Below are 24,800 nucleotides of genomic sequence, written 5' to 3'. Positions count from 1 at the left end.
CTGTTGTTTTGCAGCAAAAGTACATTGCAATACATAATAATAAAACTATATTTTACAATATAGGGTGGCAGTTTGGAGATACGTCTCTACCAAAGGAGGTGTAATGTGCGTGTTCCCTCTGCTAGCCTGCAGATCACCCTTGGGCAAGGTGTAGCATCTGTTTACCTTCTTAGCTTCCCCCCCCCCCCCACGCCCGATCAGGGTCATGTGAAGCCATGGGAGCAGGTGGTGGGTGGTCGTATGAGCAGCTGGTGCAGATCACAAGTCCTGGTTATGCGCCCCCTGATGCCAGACAGACAGTCTCTGAAGAGTATTGCTAATGGCTGGGGTCACCCATCTTGTAAAGACACTGCCCAGAAGAAGGGAATAGCTAACCACTTACGTAAAAAAAATTGTCAAGAACAATCATGGTCCTGGAAAGACCATGATCACCCTCGTCATACAAACACAGCACATAACAAGCAAACAAATTTATAATATACCTGTGTGTATATTATGTATAAACAATAAATGAAATAAGTAGCACACAAAGAGAGGGAAAAATACTAAGGAGTTGTTTATGGGTTCTTTCTTCAAAAATCTGATGGCAGAGGGGAAGGAGCTGATCCTGAAGCATTGAGTGATATCTTCATGCTCCAGTGCCTCCTTCCTGATGGTAGCAATGAGGAGAGGATATGTCCTGGATGCTGGAAGTCCTTAATGACAAATGCTACCTTTTGGAGGCTTTGCCTTTTAAAGATGTCCTGGACGCTGGGGAGTCTAGTGCCCATGATGGAGCTGGCTGGGTTTCCAACTTCCGATCCTGTGCGGTGGCTCCTCCATATCAGACGGCAATGCAACATTTTCCGATATAACAGTAACATTAAGCAAGGAGAGTAACTGCAGTAGGTGATGTGCACGGTGTTAGTAGTAGTGAGAACGAATGTCTAAAGTGGCGTGTGGGATATCAGGCAAATAGGATTGTGTCGAGCTTCTTGAGTTGTTGGTGCTCCATTTATCCAGGCACCTGCCGCGTGTTCCACCGCAAGTTTGCGTATTCCTGACAAGTCCCTTGTAGAAGGAAGGTTTTCACATTTCAGGAGGTGAGTCATTCAATACAGGATGCAGCCTCCGACCTTCCCTTATAACATAACATTTTTAAGGCTGATCAAGCTGACTTTCTGATTAATGGCACCTCCTGTATGTTATGTCTTGTAAATCCAAAACTAATCAAAAGAAAAGCACAGGAGATGAAGGTGCGTACTTTGTTTCAACTTTCAGTGAGGCACGTACATATGACATGGTGGTTTGATGACGTACGCCATTCACATAGTTTTACTTGTAACCTGCAATGAATTATGTAAACAACAAAGAATGTTTAATCAAACAAGATATTTACAATATTACTCAAATACTACTGAAGTATTAAATACAAAATATCAGGATGTTAATGCTATTTGTGCATGTCACTAACCACACACTTGGTAACCACACACACCAGGACAAGGGAGATGTCCTCCTTTTTTAAAGAAAGGGGCTTCCCTTCCTCCACCATCAACACTGCTCTCAAACGCATTTCCCCCATTTCACGCACATCTGCTCTCACTCCATCCTCCCACCACCCCTCCAGGAATAGGGTTCCCCTTGTCCTCACCTACCACCCCACCAGCCTCCGGATCCAACATATTATTCTCCGTAACTTCTGCCACCTCCAACGGGATCCCACCACTAAGCACATCTTTCCCTCCCCCCCTGCTTTCCGCAGGGATCGCTCCCTACGCGACTCCCTTGTCCATTTGTCCCCCCCATCCCTCCCCACCGATCTCTCTCCTGGCACTTATCCTTGTAAGCAGAACAAGTGCTACACATGCCCTTACACTTCCTCCCTTACCACCATTCAGGGCCCCAGACAGTCCTTCCAGGTGAGGCAACACTTCACCTGTGAGTTGGCTGAGGTGATATACTGCGTCCGGTGCTCCCAATGTGGCCTTTTATATATTGGCGAGACCCGACACAGACTGGGAGATCGTTTCACTGAACACCTATGCTCTGTCCGCCACAGAAAGCAGGATCTCCCAGTGGCCACACATTTTAATTCCACGTCCCATTCCCATTCTGATATGTCTATCCACAGCCTCCTCTACTGTAAAGATGAAGCCATACTCAGGTTGGAGGAACAACACCTTATATTCCGTCTGGGTAGCCTCCAACCTGATGGCATGAACATTGACTTCTCAAACTTCTGCTAATGCCCCACCTCCCCCTTGTACCCCATCCGTTATTTATTTATATACACACATTCTTTTTCTCTCTCTCTTTTTTCTCCCTCTGTCCCTCTCACTATACCCCTTGCCCATCCTCTGGGTTCCCCCCCCCGTCCCCCTTTTCTTTCTCCCTAGGCCTCTTTCCCCATGATCCTCTCATATCCCTTTTGCCAATCACCTGTCCAGCTCTTGGCTCCATCCCTCCCCCTCCCCCTCCCACTTTCAAATCTCTTACTAGCTCTTCTTTCAGTTAGTCCTGACAAAGGGTCTTGGCCCGAAACGTCGATTGTACTCCTTCCTAGAGATGCTGCCTGGCCTGCTGCGTTCACCAGTAACTTTGATGTGTGTTACTTGGTTGCTTTCAACGCTTTGCTAAGTGCATGAGGCACAGGCCATTTCATCTGCTGAGAAGCTGCAATTGGATTCAAACATTTTTCCGTTGTTCTGACCATCATATCTTGCAAATGTTGAAGATGATTGGGCCTGTGTGTTGACCTGAGGAATTTCTGCTTTGATGACGAACCGAACTTAATTACCTTTCCTTTTGTGAGGTATGGTTCCTGATCAGTCTATAATGCCCTTTGAGTTTTACCAGGACACTTTGATTCTAAATTTGACCAAATGTCTCCCTCATGTCAAGGGCAATCACTCTCACGACACCTCTCACCAAGACTGTGACAGTCTGGAGCAGGGCAGCTCCTATAAAGCACAAAATGGGAGCCGTCAGCCTATTTTTGGAGAGTATAGCTTGATTCAATTTTACTTCAAAAAAATGTATCACTTCATCTGTTAACATGAATGCTGTGTGACGAGAGTCCTTGACGAGGATGGTTTGGACCCATTTGCTGGAGTAGCCAAAGCAAGGATTGAGACAAACTGGATTGAGTACTGAGTACAAAACAAATGCTAGACAAAATCACCCAGTAGGCTTACGATTAAGCACTGGGCCTCAGTTCAGGGGTTCTTTAAATGTTCAATTATCGGCTCCCAAAACATGACTGCCATTTAATGAAGTAGTTCTGAATCTTTAAAGGGTCTGTGCCAGTTATCCCTTCTCCAAGGAGTTAGAGCGCCTGAATCCTGGAAGGGGCACAGCTGGGTACATGTCATAACAGGACCATCTCCCCTGTGGCCGACTCCTGATGGCCCTGGATGCTTGGAGGGATGATCATTGTAGTCATGGATGTGAGAAGGATCCGAGGATTCCCATTCCTCGGGTCTGATTCTTTCCCAGTCCAAATACCCTGAACAGTTTGTGAATCCAAAATTTTTCTTGTGGTGAAGACCTGTTCCCCATCCGCAGACCTGGGTGGTGGTGGAACTGATTGATGATGGTGGGGCTAACGGCTGGTGTTCACAGGATTCAATTTGGAAATATGGGAAGTGAGATTTATCTTGAGGGCCTTGGGGAGCTGCAAGGTGTAGGCCACCGGATTTTCTTTCCTGAGAATTTTGAGGAGTCCAATGAACTTGGACACCAATTTCCAGGACTCCACTCAGAATGGCAGATCCTGAGTCAACAGCCAGACCCGTTACCCAGGCTGCACAAACTAGCCCCTGCCTTCTCTTGTGGCTGGCTTTTATTTCAACCTTCTGGGTAGAAGCCAGCAAAATCTCCCTTGCCCTACCATTGTCCATCTCTCATTGCAGCCAGCATCAGATGTGATCTTTGGCCACAGAAACCCCAACCTCTGCCTCCTGCTCAGGGAAGAGTGGTGAAGAGTACCCAAATTAGCATTCAAAAGCGGAAGTCCAATGTGGTGAATGCCATAAAGTGTTGTGAGCGGCCTCTGCCCACATCAAATGGTTGCTCCACTTGTTTCGTCTTTCAAAGGCCAAGCATCCTAGGGTACATTTCATATCTTGGTTCACTGCTCTATCTGGCCATTGGACTGTGGGTGAAACCCAGAGGAAAGACTCACTGTTGCCCTAATCGGTTTGCAAGAAAGTGATGCGAACTGTGGACCACGATCTAACAGAATGTCCACCCAAAAACCGCCGATCCTGGAGACCTGGTGCCGGACAATTTTGGACATCTCCACCATGGCTGGTAGTCCAAGGCAAAGAACTTGCAGGCCTTTGAAAAACAATCGACAATTACCATGGTAAAAGTCTTCCCCTTGGAAGGAGAAAGACCTGTGACAGAGTCCACGGAGATGTGAGCCCGTGATCTGTCCAGAATAGGTAAGGCGTGGGGAAGCCCTTGAGGTCAGGTATGGGGCTCCTTGTTCATACACCTGACATACCTGCACATACACAAAAGTTCCTTCATTACTCCAGGCCACCAATACCCCCTCTTGATAACCTCGAGGGTCTTGGCAACCCATGGGTGAGCGGTCATGCTCAGTGAATGTCCCCATTGGAGTACCTGGGACCAGACAGAACTTGGGATGAACAGCCGACCTGGAGGACTGTTCTTAGGAATCTCCCCTTGCAGTCCAGGAAATTTCCCGATGCTCCAGAATTCAAAAAAGCATTCATCTCTCATCGGTTCTTACCGCAGGAGATCTTCACCTTCAGCATGGTACCAAAATCTGTGAGGCTGGGGGTTAGTGGCTGCTACCGTCACAGTCCTCCCACACTATACGGTCTGAACAGTTCTTCCGACAGCTGCAGCTTCGGACATTCGGCCCGCAGGTGACCTGCTACCCCGCAGTAACGGCAGCAACATCGACTCCAACGGCAAACTCCCTCATTGGCGGCGATCCTCATGAGGTCGATTTGCCTGAGCTTGATGAGATTCTGAGCAGGAGACGGGCTGGTCATGGTCCAAGATTGGGGGATAGGAAATTAATGCACTGAGGCCCGACTCTGGCTAGCCCTCTTTGACCATTTGATGTTCCACCTACACTTTGCCAGATGATTATTGAGAAAAATAACCGGGTCAATGAGAACCTCCAAGTCCTCCACTGGTTCTCCCAAGGTGAGGGCTTCCTTCAGTTCATCTCGGCGTCCATGGCGGTATAGTGTGGTCACAGCCTCCCTGTTCCTGCCACTCTCTTGGGCTAAGGTCTGAAATTCAATCGCATAGTCGGCTGCTGGCCTTCCACCCTGTCGAATTTTCATCAGGTGGTCCAAAGCTCAGCTGGCTCCAATAGGGTGATGGAACACCTTCCTCACAGCAGCCACGGATTCCTCTGAATCCGAGCAAATCTCCGACCTTCGTTCCCAATGTGTGGTGGCCCAGGCTAGGGCTCTTCCAGTCAGAAGAGAGATAATGAAGGCCACCATTCCATGCTGCAATTGGAACCGGGATGGCTAGAGTTAACACACTAATGAGCACTGGATGAGGAAGACTGGGTCACCGATGGAGTCTCTCCGAAGAGCAACTGACAGTCTCACCTGAGCAACTTGGGCTTCCTCCCTGCAATATTTTGCACACGGCAACCTGGAGGTTGTGCATCTCCAGGTTCTGTCTTGAAATTTTCTCACTGTGGCAGACGAAAGGCTCCGATAGCCCACTGAGTCCACATTCGCTCAATTGTACAGTGACGAGAGTCCTTGTTGAGGAGCATTTGGCCCCAGTTACTGGAGTATCCAAAGCAAGGATCGAGACACAGTATCAAACTGGATTGAGAACTGAGCACAAAACAAGTGCTAGGCGAAATCACCAGTCGGCTTATGATTGAGCACCGAACCTCAGTTCAAGTGCTCTTTAAATTCTCAATTCTTGGCACCCAAAACATGATTGCCAGTTAGCAGAATGGCCCTGAATCTTAAAAGGGCCTCTGCAGCTATTTCTTCTCCAGGGAGTTAGAGCATCTAAAACGGGGAAGCTGGCATGGTTGGGTTGGGCGCCTGTCACAACTTGCTATCGCACCATTCACCTCTCTGGCTATGCCTTTCTTAGCAAATACACAATTAGGTTTGAAATGAGGCCTTGTGCACCTTTCTCTAAGTCATGAATAGGCACCAGGAGATAGAGAGGTTGACTCCAGGTGGTAACACTAACTACCATCGTCGGCCCAATAAAAACAAGAAACATTTCACCACTCCCTAACTCTCAAGATAATTTCATGCCTGTCATCTCCGCTCTGTTTCCTGTCTCTGCGCCAACTTTGTGTCTTTGTTTCGAGGACGTTTCATCTCATGTTCTCAATATTTATTGTTTATTTATTTAGTATTTTTATTCCTTTCTCTTTGTATTTGCACAGATTGGTCTCTTTTGAACACTGGCTTCCCGCCCTGTTGGTGCAGCCTTTCAGTAGTTCTATTGTCATTGGAGTTATTGAGAATGCCCACAAGAAAACAAATCTCAGGGTTAACATATATGTACTTTGATAATAAATTTACTTTGTACTTTTGTACCTTGTAAATCCACCATCCTCTGTTCTCTGTCCCCCGGACAGCTTTGTACAAATGTAAAGTTCAGAGGTCAAGAATGATATGACAGGACCCTTTCCTAGCCTATTATAGTGTTTCGCAGAAAAACCCGAAATTGGACGAAATGAAATCCAGAACACGTTCAGATGTTTTATACCAGGAGAAAGGTGCTGAACCAGGACCTGCATGGTTCCCCCGGATCAGGTTTCCTTGTACATAGCTTCTGCCACTTTTCAGTGCAGTAATGTGATTTCAGACATTCTCCATGATAGTCAGAGAGGCGCACCATAATGAAGAAAGCATCTGCAAAGGAGACGAAGACTACCCACACACCCAAAACTCTCTCCACTCGACAACTAACTTCCAGGTGCAACAACTATGCAAAGTCAGGGAGGCTGGATGGTGGCTGAACTTTCCCACAACCCCTATCCCTCCTGTTTCAGCTCTTTCTGTGATCCTCTCCCACACAGTCCTCAGGAATGAGCCAATGTTGTACGCTGTAAATCGTAAACATGAGAAAGTCTGCAGATACTGGAAATCAAAAGCAACACACATAAAAATGGTCAAGCAGCATCTATGGAAATGAATTAATAGTCAATGTCTCGGCCCGAAATGTCAACTGTTTATTCATTTCCATAGTTGCTGCCTGACCTGCTGAGTTCCTCCAGCATTTTGTGTGTGTTACGATTTTGTAAGCTGCACCTGTTGTGCAATATGCTCTTACTTTGACAGAGATTGTTCAATACCAGTTTTCGCTTGGAGATTTTTTCACCTTGTGATGAGTGACATCAGAAAATGTCAGCCTCATGAGTGTGGATTGAGACCCTAAATGTCCAATCCCTTTTTTATTATCTCAAGACTTTGCCCAGAAATGAATAACCTGAGAGAAAAATTACTTTGCATAATATTGTGTCTTTTTAGAGCGTTAAGCCATCCAATATTTTAAACCTCTCAAGTGACAATCACAGTCCTCCCCCAGTCAACCTCAAAAGGCAAAGATTAACAGGACATTAATCTAATCATACTTGTGGGAATTTGATCACAGAAAAACATCAATTGTAGCAGAAGAATTTCTATCTGGGACGCCCGGAGGACACAATGAATGCAAATTTTTTCTTGTTCGCGGATGTAAATTAATCTCACTACATCAAAACTTTGCAGCACTGACTCAGGCTGTTTCCCTGCTCTGCTGTGTGTCAAGCGATGTTCTTAATGAAACACCGTATAGTGATTTGGGCTGTCTTGAAGTGTAAAAGAAGTTGCAAAAACGCAAGTCGTGCTTACAATCACACTCAGATTTCTGTAGCGACGTTTCAGCAGCTCCTGTTTGACATTTTTCTTGCAATTCAACATGATTCAATTTCACCCTCCAGTGTCAGACCAGAGCTATTACATCCAAGGGATGTGTGTAAAACAATTAATAAGCACCTGTGGTAGGGACTCATCTTTGCAAAAAGCACAATATTAGGCCACACATTGTAATTCCACGTCCCATTCCCATTCTGACATGTCTATGCATGGCCTCCTCTACTGTAAAGATGAAGCCACACTCAGGTTGGAGGAACAACACCTTATATTCCGTCTGGGTAGCCTCCAACCTGATGGCGTGAACATTGACTTCTCAAACTTCCACTAATGCCCCACCTCCCCCTCATACCCCATCCGTTATTTATTTATATACACACATTCTTTCTCTCTCTCTCCTTTTTCTCCCTCTGTCCCTCTGACTATACCCCTTGCCCATCCTCTGGGTTTTCCCTCCTCCCACTTTTCCTTCTCCCTAGGCCTCCTGTCCCATGATCCTCTCATATCACTTTTGCCAATCAACTGTCCAGCTCTTGGCTCCATTCCTCCCCCTCCTATCTTCTCCTATCATTTCGGATCTCCCCCTCCCACTTTCAAATCTCTTACTAGCTCTTCTTTCAGTTAGTCCTGACGAAGGGTCTCAGCCCGAAACGTCGACTGTACCTCTTCCTAGAGATGCTGCCTGGCCTGCTGCGTTCACCAGCAACTTTGATGTGCGTTGCTTGAAATTCCAGCATCTGCAGATTTTCTCGTGTTTGCGATATTAGAACAAAGGTATATAGCTTCTTGACCTTGGTTCCCCTGACTTCAATACAACTCAGTTTGGAAAGCAGCAATCAATGCATATGTGCTGCAACTTACTATAAACATACAGTACTGATGCACACGGCCTCGGGCTCAAGTTCGGCGGAGGCGGCGGCAGGCGGTGCCAAGGCGGCCAGCGAGAACAAACTGGAGGAGAAGCTGCACTCGGTGCTGTCGCAAGATCGAAGAAGATGGAGGTGCATAGCTGCCAACCCTGGATTCAGAACGGCACCCATTGACTGACTGACTGACTGTTGCACATTCTGGAATTCGATAATATAACAAATATTAAGTTTACCAGCAGTAATTCTTTAGACATGAACATGGAGTGTAGATTACATTTAAAAAGAAGCCCTGAATAATAGTTTTCCTGGAGCTGGAACACCAATTGATGGAAAACCAGACAATTTTGATTAACATTCATTTTGGGTGTCTGGAGTGTGGGTGCAAAGAAAGGGGTGTGTGAAAACTCTGTGTAATTCAAAGGAAGTATTGTAGATACATTGCAACTATAGAACTATCCTGCTGTTACCTTTGATCTTCAACATATAAAATGTAATGAAATATTGGATTGAAGAGGCCTCCTCCTCCAATACTGTCTCAGTTTGTTGAATGAAACACTTCCGTAACCACTAGCTTCGGTGTCTCTCCAGTAACTTTGTTCATGTTACAACACAGTGCAAAAGTCTAAGACACATATATAAAGCTAGCGTGCCCAAGACTGCCATAATTATAGGCATTGCACTACGCTGCTGCCACAATTAAAAAATTCATGACACATCTGAGTGACAATAAGCCTGATTCTGATATGGGTCTATTGTGAACTGAGAGTGGGAAGGGGGCAGGGAGAGGGGAATCATGGTTGGGTAAAGGGGAAGGGAGAGGGGAGAGAGTGAGAAACACCAGAGAGACATTCTGTAATGATCAATCAATAAATCAGTTGTTTCAAATCAAATTATCTTGCCTGGTGTCTCGGAGCTGGGCGTGTTTGCATCCACACCACACCGCCCCCTCCACCCTGCCCAGCCACTCCTTCTCTGCCAGCTGTCCCACACCCCTCTCGTGGTGCTCCACCCTCACCATTCCCAAGGTCCTGTGCTCCCACCAGATTGACAAATTTGCTCACCGCTCCATGTTGACAAATACAGTACTGTGTACTGTATATTTAGTCACCCTAGCTATATCTATATGTGTCAGAGGCATTTTCACTGTACTGTACCTGTCTCTACCACCTCCACCCCAGCAGTCCTGAGGCTCCTGTACCTCTTCCTAATGGCAAACAGTAATGATGGTATGGTCGTCATTAGCATAGATCGTAAATTGGTATGGTTCCTTATTACCATAAACTGTAAATAGTTGAGGTCAGAACACTGTGACTCCGAGGTACCTACTGACTGTCAATCGAAAATGATATATTTTCCCTGAGGCTCTCGAAGAACACCAGCAGATTTGTTAAACATGATACTCCTTTCATAAAACTATTAATTTTGTTTGCCCTACGATTTCAAAATATTGTCTCTTTAAAGACGGATTTCAGGTTGTTTTTTTTCCAAATTACAGACTTCAGGCTAATTTACCTGTACTTACTTGTTTTGTCTTACTGCTTTCTTGAAGAATGATGATATATTTTTCTGGAGCCTCTTCAGAATCCAGCAAGTTAATGCACCAGTGGCATCCACCACCTCCTCAGTTACTTCTTATATTTAATATTTAATATTTGTAATCCAGGGAGTGTGAAGTGCAGATTCAAGTATCACTGTAATGATTGTACGTTCTAGTACTAATTGTTTGGTGACAATGAAGTATAAAGTTATTTTCAAAGTTACTTTTTTTCAAGATGCAAAGTTGCAGGATATCTTGTCCAGCAGGTTTGTTAGACCTTAGCCTCACCAATTTGCATCATGCTTTCTCTCTGCTTTAAAGTGTGCTTAAGTTCATCCCTCCCTATAAACGCCATATTATCTATTATTTTGGGGATGATTATAGCCTTTCCACTAGGAAGACCAAACCAAAATATTTATTAATAACTTCTCAAATTTCCATTATTAATTCCTCTAGTCTCTTCTTCCAAGGCACCAATCCCTAGTTTAGCTACACACTTCTTATGCATCTTTGGAAGCACATGTAGTCCATTTTTTCTTCTTCACTTTGTTTTGAATAATTCTTCGATGGCTTCTAAAAATTTTCCAAACTAGTGACCTACTACATCCCATTCCCATTCTGACATGTCTATCCACGGCCTCCTCTACTGTAAAGATGAAGCCACACTCAGGTTGGAGGAACAACACCTTATATTCCGTCTGGGTAGCCTCCAACCTGATGGCATGAACATTGACTTCTCTAACTTCCGCTAAGGCCCCACCTCCCCCTCGTACCCCATCTGTTACTTATTTTTATGCACACATTCTTCCTCTCACTCTCCTTTTTCTCCCCCTGTCCCTCTGAATATACCTCTTGCCCATCCTCTGGGTCCCCCCCCCCGTCTTTCTTCCCGGACCCCCTGTCCCATGATCCTCTCGTATCCCCTTTTGCCTATCACCTGTCCAGCTCTTGGCTCTATCCCTCCCCCTCCTGTCTTCTCCTATCATTTTGGATCTCCCCCTCCCCCTCCTACTTTCAAATCCCTTACTCACTCTTCCTTCAGTTAGTCCTGACGAAGGGTCTCGGCCTGAAATGTCGACTGCACCTCTTCCTAGAGATGCTGCCTGGCCTGCTGCGTTCACCAGCAACTTTGATGTGTGTTACCTACTACTAACTCTGTATGCCTTTTATTTCAATTTGACACCATCCTTAACTTCCTTAACTCAGCTATCCCCAGATGTTACATCATTCACAAATAGTCTTTCTTTCTCACAAGAATAACTCTTTGTTGGAATTTATAGAACATCATCTCTGTAACTGCAATTGTACCATTTTACCTTTTAATCTCTTTCCTGCATACATTTCAGTCAACTGTATCATTATACCATTCCAATTATCTTCACTGAAGTTTATGACACTAGTTTCTCACCCTTAACTTGAAGTTTTATTGCAAAATAACCTTTATTTTCTAGGAGATCTTTCCTTATGAGATCAGCACATGAATATGCAGAGAATGTAGGGTTTGGGGGCTTGTGCAGGCAGAAGAGATTAGTTTAATTGGGTCTTATTATCTTAAGTAACTAACCACAACATTGAAAGCCAAAAGGCAAGTTCCTGTACAGTACAGTTCTAGGTTCTGGTAATTAATCCAACCTTTTGCATCACGCCGGATCTAAAATATTTCGGCTATCTTGTTTGTTCCTCAAAGTATTGCTCTAAACTACTACGTCGACTCAGGCCTAGCAAACTCTAAAAAACAATCCCAAATGTACAGTCTGAGCTCACCCTCAAGGCTACCATTGCCAATGTGAGATGTCACATTTACTTGATGATGAAAATTGCTTATGATTATTGCAAGATTTCTTACCAGTTCCCATTACTTCTCAATTTATTCCCTGTCCTGCAGCAAAAATTCAATTTATGGGCCCTAATAATACTTCAATAACTTCTTATCTCTACTGTTTCTTAAATCTGTCCAAACTGATTCTACATATTGAGTTTCTGAGATGATATCATTTCTCACCTCTGCAGAAACCCTATCCTTTATAGACGGAGCTCTTCAAAATGCTAATCAAGAACCACAAAGAAAGCACAGCACTGCCTCTACTAGGAGTCTGTGGAGACTCAACATGATATCTAAAACTTTGGTAAACTTCTGTAGATGTGTGGTGGAGGGTATATTGACTGCCTGCATCACAGTTTGGTGTGGAAACACAAATGCCCTTGAATGGAAAATCCTACAAAAAGTAGTGGATCCGGCCCAGTCCATCACGGGTAAAGCTGTCCCCACTACTGAGCATACTTACGTGAAACGCTGTTACAGGAAAGCAGCATCCAGCACCCAGAACATGCTCACTTCTCACTGCTGCAATCAGGAAAAAGGTACAAGAGTCTCAGGACTCGCACCACCTTTTTTTTTCAAAAATACTTTATTCAGAAATATTACAAAATAAAAATAATTACATACAGAAAAAGAAAACCATTCGTTGACTGTGAGTCCTTATTCAATACAGTTATTAACAATAAAATTTTGCGTTGACTCTGTTCATTTACAAATGAAAGATGTTTACAGTAAACCATGCGTTTACTCTCAACTCTTGGTCAAGTGTTAAGACTTATTAACAATCAAAATTTTCAACAATAAAGGCAGGCAATGGCTCTAATACTTTCCCAAATTAACAATTCCACCCACTCCTTGGGCACCATGTTGATTATCTGTCCACACCGCCGATGAGGGTAGGTCTCCTCCCCACCCAACCTCTCCCCCTCCTACGGGTGATGAACGTTAAACTGTGGTCCTTCCCCGCTGGGCCTTCGCGGTGGCCGCACCAAGTTTGAGTGCATCCCTCAGAACGTACTCCTGCAGACGAGAGTGAGCCAGTCGGCAGCATTCAGTCACGGACATCTCCGTCAGCTGGCAGACCATCAAGTTTCGGGCCGACCAAAGAGCGTCTTTCACCGAATTGATGATCTGCCAGCAGCACCGGATGCTGGTCTCCGTGTGCGTCCCCGGGAACAGCCCGTCGATCACGGAGTCCTCGGTAACGCAGCTGCTGGGCATGAATCTTAGTACTGTCCCTTCCATTCTCTTCCACACCTTCTTTGCGAACCCACAGTGTGCAAAGAGGTGAGCCACCGACTCCACCCCATGACAGTCCTCCCGTGGGCAGTGGGGTGTGCAGGAACTGTGCCGGGCGTACAGGAGGGATCTGACTGGGAGGGCCCCTCTCACCGCCAGCCAGGCGAGGTCTTTGTGCCTGTTGGTGAGATCTGGCGATGAGGCATTTTGCCAGATGAACTGGACGGTCTGCTCAGGGAACCACGCCACTGTGTCCATCACGTCCTTCTCCCGCAGTGCCTGCAGGACACTACGTGCCGACCACTGCCTGATGGCCCTGTGGTCAAATGCGTTGGTCTTGAAGAATTTTTCTACGAAGGACAGGTAAGGGGGCAACGACCAGCTGACGGGGGCGTTGCGCGAGAGTGGGGCCAGACCCATCCTTCGTAGCCAGGGCGACAGGTAGAACCTGGGCACATAGTAGTACTTTGTGCCCACGTATCTGGGATCCACGCACAACCTGATGCAGCCACACACGAAGCTGGCCATCAGGGTGAGGGCGACATTGGGGACGTTCTTGCCCCCATTGTCCAGGGACTTGTGCATGGCGGTCCGTCTCACCCGCTCCATCTTGGATCCCCAGATGAATCTGAAGACAGCCCGGGTGATTTCCGAGCTGTAGGAGCGGGGAACGGGCCAGACCTACGCCAAGTACAGCAGCCCTGAGAGCACCTCACACCTGATGACCAGGTTCTTGCCCGTTATCGACAGGGAGCGCGCTCCCCACAGTCCCAGTTTCTGTTTCACCTTGGCAGTCCGCTCCCGCCAGTTCTTGTTGCACACCTCGGCCCCCCCGAACCCGATCCCCAACACCTTCATGTGGTCAGACCTGATGGTGAAGGGGATGCTGGATCGGTCTGGCCAGTTGCCGAAGAGCATGGCTTCGCTCTTCGTGCGGTTGAGCCTGGCCCCCGTCGCTAGCTCGAACTGTTCGCAGATGCTGATCAGCCTGCGAACTGACCTCGGATCAGAGCAGAAGACGGTGACGTCGTCCATGTACAGGGAGGTTTTCACTTGGGTCCCTCCACTGCCTGGCAGCGTCACCCCTCTTATGCCCCCATCCCTCCTGATGGCCTCGGCAAAGGGCTCTATATAGCAGACAAACAAGACAGGGGAGAGGGGACAGCCCTGCCTGACTCCAGACCTGATGGGGAAGCTGTCTGTTTCCCACCCGTTGACCTGGACTGCACTACGGATGTCTGCGTAGAGCAGTCTGATCCAATTCCGGATTCCCTCCCCAAATCCCATTTTGGAGAGCACGTCCGCCATGTACGTGTGCGATATCCTGTCGAAGGCTTTCTCCTGGTCCAAGCTGACCAGGCAGGACTCTCACCACCTGGATCAGGAAGAGCTACTATCCCTCAACTATCAGGCTCTTGAACCAAAGGGGATAACTTCACTCAAGCAACACACATCAAAGTTGCTGGTGAACGCAGCAGGCCAGGCAGCATCTCTAGGAAGAGGTGCAGTCGATGTTTCAGGCCGAGACCCTTCGTCAGGACTAACTGAAGGAAGAGTGAGTAAGAGATTTGAAAGTGGGAGGGGGAGGGGGAGATCTGGAATGATAGGAGAAGACAGGAGGGGGAGGGATGGAGCCAAGAGCTGGACAGGTGATTGGCAAAAGGGATATGAGAGGGGACGGAGGCCCAGGGAGAAAGAAAGGGGGAGGGGGGAAGTCCAGAGTATGGACAAGGAGTATAGTGAGAGGGACAGAGTGAGAAAAAGGAGAGAAAAATTAATTAATTAATTAATTAATTAATAACAGATGGGGTATGATGGGGAGGTGCGGCATGAACGGAAATTAGAGAAGTCAATGTTCATGCCATCAGGTTGGAGGCTACCCAGACGGAATATAAGGTGTTGTTCCTCCAACTTCACTCGCCCCATCATTGAAATGCTCCCACAACCAATGTACTGACTTTCAAGGATTCTTCATCTCATGTTCTTAATATTTATTGTTTAGTTATTTATTATTATTATTTCTTCCTTTTGTAGTTGCAGTTTGTTGTCTTCTGCAGTCTGGTTGAACGCCCTAGTTGGGTGATATTTCATTGATTCTGTTGTGGTTATTATTCTATAGATTTATTGAGTATGCCCAAAAGAAGATGAATCTCAGGGGTTTATATGGTGACATGTATGTATGTACTTGGATAATAGAACTTATTTTGAACCTTAATGTCTCTGTAAAAATTATCTTTGATAATTTCTGTTTGTGCTGTCAATTCACTTATCTTGTTATGAAGACAGATAGTACAGCTATAATTTGATAGTAACATTCTGAAGAAATGCCACACTGTAGAAAGATAGATAGATAGATAAATACTTTATTGATCCCAAAGGAAATTAATCTCACAGTAGCATTACACATGCACAGATGTACAAATATTAGGAGAGAAGTAAGAAAGAATAAAAAATAAGTTACTTAAAACAGTCTAACAGGAGGGGATAATCACTTCCCTGGCTATAGGTTGACTCATTATAGAGCCTATGACCGAGAGTAAGAATGCCCTCACATAGCACTCTTTAGAGCAGCACAGTTGTCTTAGTCTATTACTAAAAGTGTTCCTCTGTTCAGCCAAGGTGGCATGCAGAGGGCGAGGAACATGGTCCGGAATTGTCAAGATTTCTGTGGGGTCCTTTGGTCTACCACAGCCTCCAGTGTGCCCAGTTTGACTCCTATAACAGAGCCAGACTTTCTAATCAGTTTATTGAGCCTGTTGGCATCACCTAGGTTGCTGTCATTGCCCCAGCACACCACCACATAGAAGATTGTACTGGTGACAACAGACTGGTAAAACATGTGAAAGGGAGGCCTTAATACCCCAAAGGGCCTCAGTCTCCTCAGGAAGTAGAGGTAACTCTGGCCCTTCTTGTACACAGCCTCTGTGTTGGTGCTCCACTAACGTTTGTAATCCAAGTGCACCCCCAGGTACTTGTAGACCCTCACCACATCCACATCCTCACCATCAATAGTAACAGGGAGCAGTGCAGGCTTAATCTTCCTGAAGTCTATCACCAGCTCCTTTGACTTACTAATGTTGAGGTGCAGCCTTGCACCATTAGGGAGTGGTGTCTCAGAAAGGCAGCACCCAGGGCATGCTCTTTTCTCACTGTTACTATCAAGTAGGAGATACAGAAGCCTGAAGGCACACACTCAGCAATTCAGGAACAGCTTCTTCCCCTCTGCCATCCGATTCCTAAATGGACTTTGAAGCTTTGGCCACTTCCTCACCTTTTTTAATATACAGTATTTCTGCTTTTGTACATTTTTTAAATCTATTCAATATATGTAATTGATTTATTTGTTTATATATTATTCTGTTTTATTTTATTTATTCTTTTTTCTCTCTCTCTGCTAGATTATGTATTGCATTGAACTGCTGCTGCTAAGTTAACAAATTTCATGTCACATGCCGGTGATAATAAACCTGATTCTGATTCTGATTCTGATTTGACAAGGTCCTCCACCAGGGCCCTGTATTCATCCTCCCGTCCTCTCGTTTTAAATCCAACTATTGCTGAGTCATCAGAGAATTCTTGCAGATGACATGACTCAGTGTTGTGTCTAAAGTCCAAAGTATACAGGGTAAACATGAAGGGAGCCAATACAGTCCTGTTGGGCCCCAGTGCAGCTTATCGCCATGTCTGACACGCAGTTCTGAAGCCACACAAACTGTGGTCTGCCAGTCAGGTAGTCCCTTATCCAGGATATAATGGATGTGCCAACCTGCGTTGAACAGAGCTTTTCCCCCAGCACTGAGGGTTGTATGGTATTGAAGGCACTTGAGAAATCAAAAAACGTGATCCTCACAGTGCTGTCCTGCTTATCCAAATAGGAGTAGCTCCGTTCTGCAGGTAGATGACAGTATGTTCCAGGTAGGCAAACTGCAGGGTTTAGAAATCTGGTCCGACCGGGGTCAGGGGTGAGCCAGGACCAGCCTCTCTAGGGTCTTCATGGTGTGTGAGGTCAGGGCCACTGGACAGTAGTCATTCAAGGCTTTCAGTTAGCCCTTCTTAGGTACTGGGACCACGCACGATGTTTTTTTTTATTTCAAAATATACTTTATTCAAAAATAAATATATACAATAAACCATTCAATAACTTTTCATCCTTTACATACATTTCCATTATACTCAGTAAAATATCCGTATTAATAGCCACCCACATGGCACTCCAGTAGTTCAGCTTAGCATATCATTGTTGAGGGGTATACTCCCCGCCGACCGACACCTCCCACTCCCACGGGTGGAGAAAACCTATACTGTGGTCCTTCCCCACCGGGCCCTTGCGGTGGCTGCACCAAGTTTCAGTGCGTCCCTCAGCACGTACTCCTGCAGCCGAGAATGTGCCAGTCGGCAGCATTCTCCCACGGACATCTCCATGTGCTGGTAGATCATCAAGTTTCGGGCCGACCAAAGAGCGTCTTTCACCGAGTTGATGATCTGCCAGCAGCACCGGATGTTGGTCTCCGTGTGCGTCCCCGGGAACAGCCCCTAGATCAGTGAGTCCTCTGTTACGCAGCTGCTGGGGATAAAACGTGACACTAGCCCGTCCATCATCCTCCACACCCTCTTTGCGAACTGGCAGTGTGCAAAGAGGTGGGTCACAGACTCCTCCTCACCGCAGTCCTCCCGTGGGCAGTGGGGTGCGGGGACGACATTCCAGGCGTACAGGAGGGCTCTGACTGGGAGGGCCCCTCTCACCGCCAGCCAGGCGAGGTCTTGGTGCCTGTTGGTGAGATCTGGCAATGAGGCATTTTGCCAGATGAACTGGACAGTCTGCTCAGGGAACCACCCCACTGTGTCCATCACGTCCTTCTCCTGCAGTGCCTGCAGGACACTACGTGCCGACCACTGCCTGATGGCCCTGTGGTCAAAGGCGTTCTCCTGGAAGAACTTTGCTACGTAGGACAGGTATGCCGGCAACGACCAGCTGACTGGGGCGTTGCGCGGGAGTGGGGCCAGACCCATCCTTCGTAGCCAGGGCGACAAGTAGAACCTGGGCACATAGTGGTACTTGGTGCCCACATACCTGGGCTCTACACACAACCTGATGCAGCCACATACGAAGCTGGCCATCAGGGTGAGGGCGATGTTGGGGACGTTCTTGCCCCCGTTGTCCAGGGACTTGTGCATGACGGTCCGTCTCACCCGCTCCATCTTGGATCCCCAGATGAACCTGAAGACAGCCCGGGTGATTTCCGAGCTGTAGGAGCGGGGGACGGGCCAGACCTGCGCCAAGTACAGCAGCCCTGAGAGCACCTCACACCTGATGACCAGGTTCTTGCCCGTTATCGACAGGGAGCACCCTCCCCACAGTCCCAGCTTCTGTCTCACCTTGGCAGTCCGCTCCTGCCAGTTCTTGTTGCACGCCTCAGCCCATCCGAACCAGATCCCCAACACCTTCATGTGGTCAGACCGCACAATGTTTTACACACAGTCAGGACCTTTTCCAGGCTGAGACTCTGATTTTAAATGAGCTGGAGAACTCCACACAGCTGCTCAGCACACTCCTTCAAGACGTTACGGTTCACACCATCTGATCCCAATGCTTTGTTGTGTCTGAGTTTCCCGAGAATCCCTCTCACCTGCTCAGCAGATTGCAGCAGAAGAGGCCTTTGAAGAACAGATTACAACATGTATTCCTCACCACAATGCGTTTCACAAAATGCAAATAGTGTTCATTAATCCATCAATCGTGCTGTCACCAAATCATCTCATGGAACCACACAATACAGCAGAACTACAGTAGATTTGCATATTATACACAATGACTAAGAGGATAATGGTTTACTGCATTTTATTCGTACACTTACCTCATGCACTTGCTGAGGTAACAAATTCCAGAGAACTTAATGCTCTGACACTTTTCTTATCGACAGTGGTCACGGTGGTGGTCCCAGGGTTTGTCGGTGTGGTCGGGGGGCAACGATAGTCGCGCTTCTGGCCTGGGGGTTCTGCTGCGGGGAGGCAATTTCTCAATCACCCAAGTTAAAGAGGTGGTTGCGGGGCGCCTCCTGGTAGCAGACGTCAAATACCGGGGCACTCCGCTCCGGCTGGTCAATGTGTACGCCTCCCCCGTGCGGAGCGAGCGGCTGGCCGTCTTAGAGCAGGTCCCAAAGCTGCTGGTGACGCCCCAGCCGGTCGTTCTGGCCGGAGACTTCAACTGCACCATTGATGCGGCTGGAGGACCCGGCAGGCTGGACAGTACCTCTAGACTCCTGAGGGAAACAGTGAAGACAGCCAAGCTGCGCGACGCCTGTGGCACCCCCACAGGCGGAGCACAGCCGCAAGCCACCTGGACACGATCGGACGGCTCAGCCCGCTCCCAGATCGACTTCCTCTTCCTGTCTGAGTCCCTTACGGTCAGGTCCACCGACGTCACCCCGGTGTTCTTCTCTGACCACTGCCTTCTGAGAGCCACCTGTCGCTTACGGGAGGACCAGAAGGCAGGCAGGGGGACGTGGAAGCTGAATGTTAAGCTGCTGACCCCAGGGAACATCGAGGAACTAGAGAAGGAGTACACAGGTTGGAGAACCTTGAAAGCCTTCTTTGATTCCCCGGTTCACTGGTGGGAAGCTACCATTAGGAGGTTCTTCATTTGCAAGGGTATCCAGAAAGCAAGGCAGGAGCAGAGGGAACTGAGAGAGTTGCAGCAACTTCTCCTTCTGCAGTCGAAGGGGGTGGATGTCAGGGAGGAACTGCGAGAGGTGAAGGGCCGGCAAGCCCAGCACCTCGCCGCCGAATCCTCCAAGATCATCTTCCGATCAAGGGTCCGAACCGTGGAGCAGGACGAGACGTGCTCACGCTTCTTCTTCCAAAAGGTGCACAGGGGGAGCTCTGTGATCCACAACCTTAAGGAAGAGGACGGCTCAGTCGCGACCTCGCAGACCGACATACTGAGGATCTGCAAGTCCTTCTATGCCGGTCTGTACGACGAAAAGGCCACAGAATCCACAGCCTCCCGCAACTTCCTGTCGTCTATCACGCAGGTCTTCGACGACGGTAAGCGGGAGAGTCTGGATCAGCCACTGACCCTGGACGAGCTGACAGGCTCCATCCGTTCCTTTGGGTCGGGTAAGACTCCCGGAAGCGACGGCTTACTGGCTGAGTTGTACTCGGCTCTGTGGAACTGGATGGGCCCAGACCTGCTGGAAGTGTACAACGCTATGCTTCTGGCGGGTAGCATGTCTGAGTCCATGAGGAAGGGCATCATCACCCTCATCTACAAGCAGAAGGGGGGAAAGGGAGGACATTAGGAATTGGAGACCCATCTCTCTCCTGAATGTGGATTACAAGATCCTGTCCAAGGCTATCGCCAACAGGGTCAGGTCTGCTCTGGGACAGGTGATCCACCCGGACCAAACCTGTGCTGTACCGGGCAGGAAGATCTCAGACAGCCTCGCGCTGCTGAGGGACACCATCGCCTACGTGCAGGACAGGGGGGTGGACGCCTGCCTGGTCAGCTTGGACCAGGAGAAAGCCTTCGACAGGATATCGCACACGTACATGGCGGACGTGCTCTCCAAAATGGGATTTGGGGAGGGAATCCGGAATTAGATCAGACTGCTCTACGCAGACATCCGTAGTGCAGTCCAGGTCAACGGGTGGGAAACAGACAGCTTCCCCATCAGGTCTGGAGTCAGGCAGGGCTGTCCCCTCTCCCCTGTCTTGTTTGTCTGCTGTATAGAGCCCTTTGCCGAGGCCATCAGGAGGAATGGGAGCATAAGAGGGGTGACGCTGCCAGGCAGTGGAGGGACCCAAGTGAAAACCTCCCTGTACATGGACGACGTCACCGTCTTCTGCTCTGATCCGAGGTCAGTCCGCAGGCTGATCAGCATCTGCGAACAGTTCGAGCTAGCGACGGGGGCCAGGCTCAACCGCACGAAGAGCGAAGCCATGCTCTTCGGCAACTGGCCAGACCGATCCAGCATCCCCTTCACCATCAGGTCTGGCCACATGAAGGTGTTGGGGATCTGGTTCGGGGGGGCCGAGGCGTGCAACAAGAACTGGCAGGAGCGGACTGCCAAGGTGAAACAGAAACTGGGACTGTGGGGAGCGCCCTCCCTGTCGATAACGGGCAAGAACCTGGTCATCAGGTGTGAGGTGCTCTCAGGGCTGCTGTACTTGGCGCAGGTCTGGCCCGTCCCCCGCTCCTGCAGCTCGGAAATCACCCGGGCTGTCTTCAGATTCGTCTGGGGATCCAAGATGGAGCGGGTGAGACGGACCGCCATGCACAAGTCCCTGGACAATGGGGGCAAGAACGTCCCCAATGTCGCCCTCACCCTGATGGCCAGCTTCGTGTGTGGCTGCATCAGGTTGTGCGTGGATCCCAGATACGTGGGCACAAAGTACTACTATGTGCCCAGGTTCTACCTGTCGCCCTGGCTACGAAGGATGGGTCTGGCCCCACTCCCGCGCAACGCCCCCATCAGCTGGTCGTTGCCCCCTTACCTGTCCTTCGTAGAAAAATTCTTCAAGACCAACGCATTTGACCACAGGGCCATCAGGCAGTGGTCGGCACGTAGTGTCCTGCAGGCACTGCGGGAGAAGGACGTGATGGACACAGTGGCGTGGTTCCCTGAGCAGACCGTCCAGTTCATCTGGCAAAATGCCTCATCGCCAGATCTCACCAACAGGCACAAAGACCTCGCCTGGCTGGCGGTGAGAGGGGCCCTCCCAGTCAGATCCCTCCTGTACGCCCGGAACAGTTCCTCCACACCCCACTGCCCACGGGAGGACTTTCATGGGGTGGAGTCGGTGGCTCACCTCTTTGCACACTGTGGGTTCGCAAAGAAGGTGTGGAAGAGAATGGAAGGGACAGTACTAAGATTCATGCCCAGCAGCTGCGTTACCGAGGACTCCGTGATCGACGGGCTGTTCCCGGGGACGCACACGGAGACCAGCATCCGGTGCTGCTGGCAGATCATCAATTCGGTGAAAGACGCTCTTTGGTCGGCCCGAAACTTGATGGTCTGCCAGCTGACGGAGATGTCCGTGACTGAATGCTGCCGACTGGCACACTCTCGTCTGCAGGAGTACGTTCTGAGGGATGCACTCAAACTTGGTGCGGCCACCGCGAAGGCCCGGTGGGGAAGGACCACAGTTTAACGTTCATCACCCGTAGGAGGGGGAGAGGTTGGGTGGGGAGGAGACCTACCCTCATCAGCGGTGTGGACAGATAATCAACATGGTGCCCAAGGAGTGGGTGCAATTGTTAATTTGGGAAAGTATTAGAGCCATTGCCTGCCTTTATTGTTGAAAATTTTGATTGTTAATAAGTCTTAACACTTGACCAAGAGTTGAGAGTAAACGCATGATTTACTGTAAACATCTTTCATTTGTAAATGAACAGAGTCAATGCAAAATTTTATTGTTAATAACTGTATTGAATAAGGACTCACAGTCAACGAATGGTTTTCTTTTTCTGTATGTAATTATTTTTATTTTGTAACATTTCTGAATAAAGTATTTTTGGAAAAAAAAACTTTTCTTAAATTACTGTTGAATTCAGTCACAATGATTGTGTGTTTATTGGTTCTTAGCTTTCAGCATTGTGCAAATGAAAAATACTTCCTCTTCCTCTGTCAAGTAGTAATATGACCATTCAAGTCAATTATGATGTTCTCCTAAACTCACAGATTCTGATGAGTCTCTTGTAGACAAATCCTAAAATTAAACAAAAGTAAGAAAGTATCAGCGATGTTGGCAACATGACAACATTTTTAAATAGGGACTGATATCATGATAAGGTGCTCGTGATTTTTAGATTATGAGGACACATAGTCCCCTTTTAATGTCATTTAGTAATGCATGCATTAAAAAGATGATACATTATTTCCTCCGGTGTGATATCACAAAACACAGGACAATAGTCATAGTCATACTTTATTGATCCCGAGGGAAATTGGTTTTCATTACAGTTGCACCATAAATAATTAAATAGTAGTAAAACCATACATAGTTAAATAGTAATATGTAAATTATGCCAGGAAATAAGTCCAGGACCAGCCTATTGGCTCAGGGTGTCTGACCCTCCAAGGGGGGAGTTGTAAAGTTTGATGGCCACAGGCAGGAATAACTTCCTATGACGCTCTGTGTTGCATCTCGGTGGAACGAGTCTCTGGCTGAATGTACTCCTGTGCCCAACCAGTACATTATGTAGTGGATGGGAGACATTGTCCAAGATGGCATGCAACTTGGACAGCATCCTCTTTTCAGACACCACCGTCAGAGAGTCCAGTTCCATCCTCACAACATCACTGGCCTTACGAATGAGTTTGTTGATTCTGTTGGTGTCTGCTGCCCCAGCACACAACAGCAGACATGATAGCACTGGCCACCACAGACTCGTAGAACATCCTCAGCATCGTCCGGCAGATGTTAAAGGACCTCAGTCTCCTCAGGAAATAGAGACGACTCTGACCCTTCTTGTGGACAGCCTCAGTGCTCTTTGACCAGTCCAGTTTATTGTCAATTCGTATCCCCGGGTATTTGTAATCCTCCACCATGTCCACATTGACCCCCTGGATGGAAACAGGGGTCACCAGTACCTTAGCTCTCCTCAGGTCTACCACCAGCCCCCAGTCTTTTTCACATTAAGCTGCAGATGATTCTGCTTACACCATGTGACAAAATTTCCTACCGTAGCCCTGTACTCAGCGTCATCTCCCCTGCTGATGCATCCAACTATGGCAGAGTCATCAGAAAACTTCTGAAGATGACAAGATTCTGTGCAGTAGTTGAAGTCAGAGGTGTAAATGGTGAAGAGAACGGGAGACAAGACAGACCCCTAACTGTCTTGTCAAGACAAGCCAAGACTGAAAAAACTGACAAAACCACATATTTATACATGTAGTTACAAACAGTGAAACAATACCATAACTTGATGAAGAAGTCCATGAGCACAGTAAAGTTCAAAGTTTCTCAAATGTCCCACATCTCACATAGACGGGAGAAGGAAGAAAAACTCTCCCTGCCATGCCGACCACAATCTGACTCTGAGTCATCCGAAAACTTCGAGCTCTGATCAGCTCTCCAACACCGAGTACTGAGCGCCATCTCTGCCGAACGATTCGACCTCCTTCTCGGTCGCCAAAAGCAGGCAAGGCCGGGGATTTAGAGACCTACCCTCCGAAAGGTTCCCGACTACGCAGTAACGACAGCAGCGGACAGGCATTTCAGAAATTTCTCCAGATGTTCCTCTGTGCTTTCACATCCATTCTCCATCAAATCAGAATTGTCCATGGCCCCCATTTAACAGATACGACATCATTTTTCACCGGAGAGCTGCGCACGCGCGGCGCGCTGCCATCTTCTCCTCTCGTCTTACCACTTTGGGTTGAGATTCGAAAGTTACACAAAAATTGTTTTGCCCCTGTTGTATGCATCTTAAAAAGATGATGCCTGAGAGGATGGCATCCATT

The 24,800-nt window shown here is 47.9% G+C and overlaps 1 protein-coding gene across 1 annotated transcript; it reads right to left on the bottom strand.

Annotated features, from left to right (window-relative positions):
* Nucleotides 1-17,489: 17,489 nt before the first annotated feature.
* Nucleotides 17,490-19,563, bottom strand: LOC140190550 (uncharacterized). The gene is made up of 2 exons (XM_072247214.1): nucleotides 19,191-19,563; nucleotides 17,490-18,990 (listed from the first exon to the last, which is right to left on the bottom strand). Exon 2 carries the CDS (start codon nucleotides 18,781-18,783, stop codon nucleotides 17,869-17,871), a length of 915 nt encoding a protein of 304 aa, XP_072103315.1. The 5' UTR covers nucleotides 18,784-18,990; nucleotides 19,191-19,563; the 3' UTR covers nucleotides 17,490-17,868.
* Between the last annotated feature and the right edge of the window lie 5,237 nt (nucleotides 19,564-24,800).

This window comes from Mobula birostris, chromosome 30, assembly GCF_030028105.1.
Source record: "Mobula birostris isolate sMobBir1 chromosome 30, sMobBir1.hap1, whole genome shotgun sequence".
Taxonomy (NCBI): Eukaryota; Metazoa; Chordata; class Chondrichthyes; order Myliobatiformes; family Myliobatidae; genus Mobula; species Mobula birostris.
Note: the sequence above shows the minus strand (reverse complement) of the source record. Positions and strands in the feature narration are given on the sequence as shown.

Bases quoted from the DNA above. Each gene is read 5' to 3' on its own strand.
- LOC140190550 (XM_072247214.1), bottom strand. From the start codon at position 18,783: ATGAAGGTGTTGGGGATCTGGTTCGGATGGGCTGAGGCGTGCAACAAG.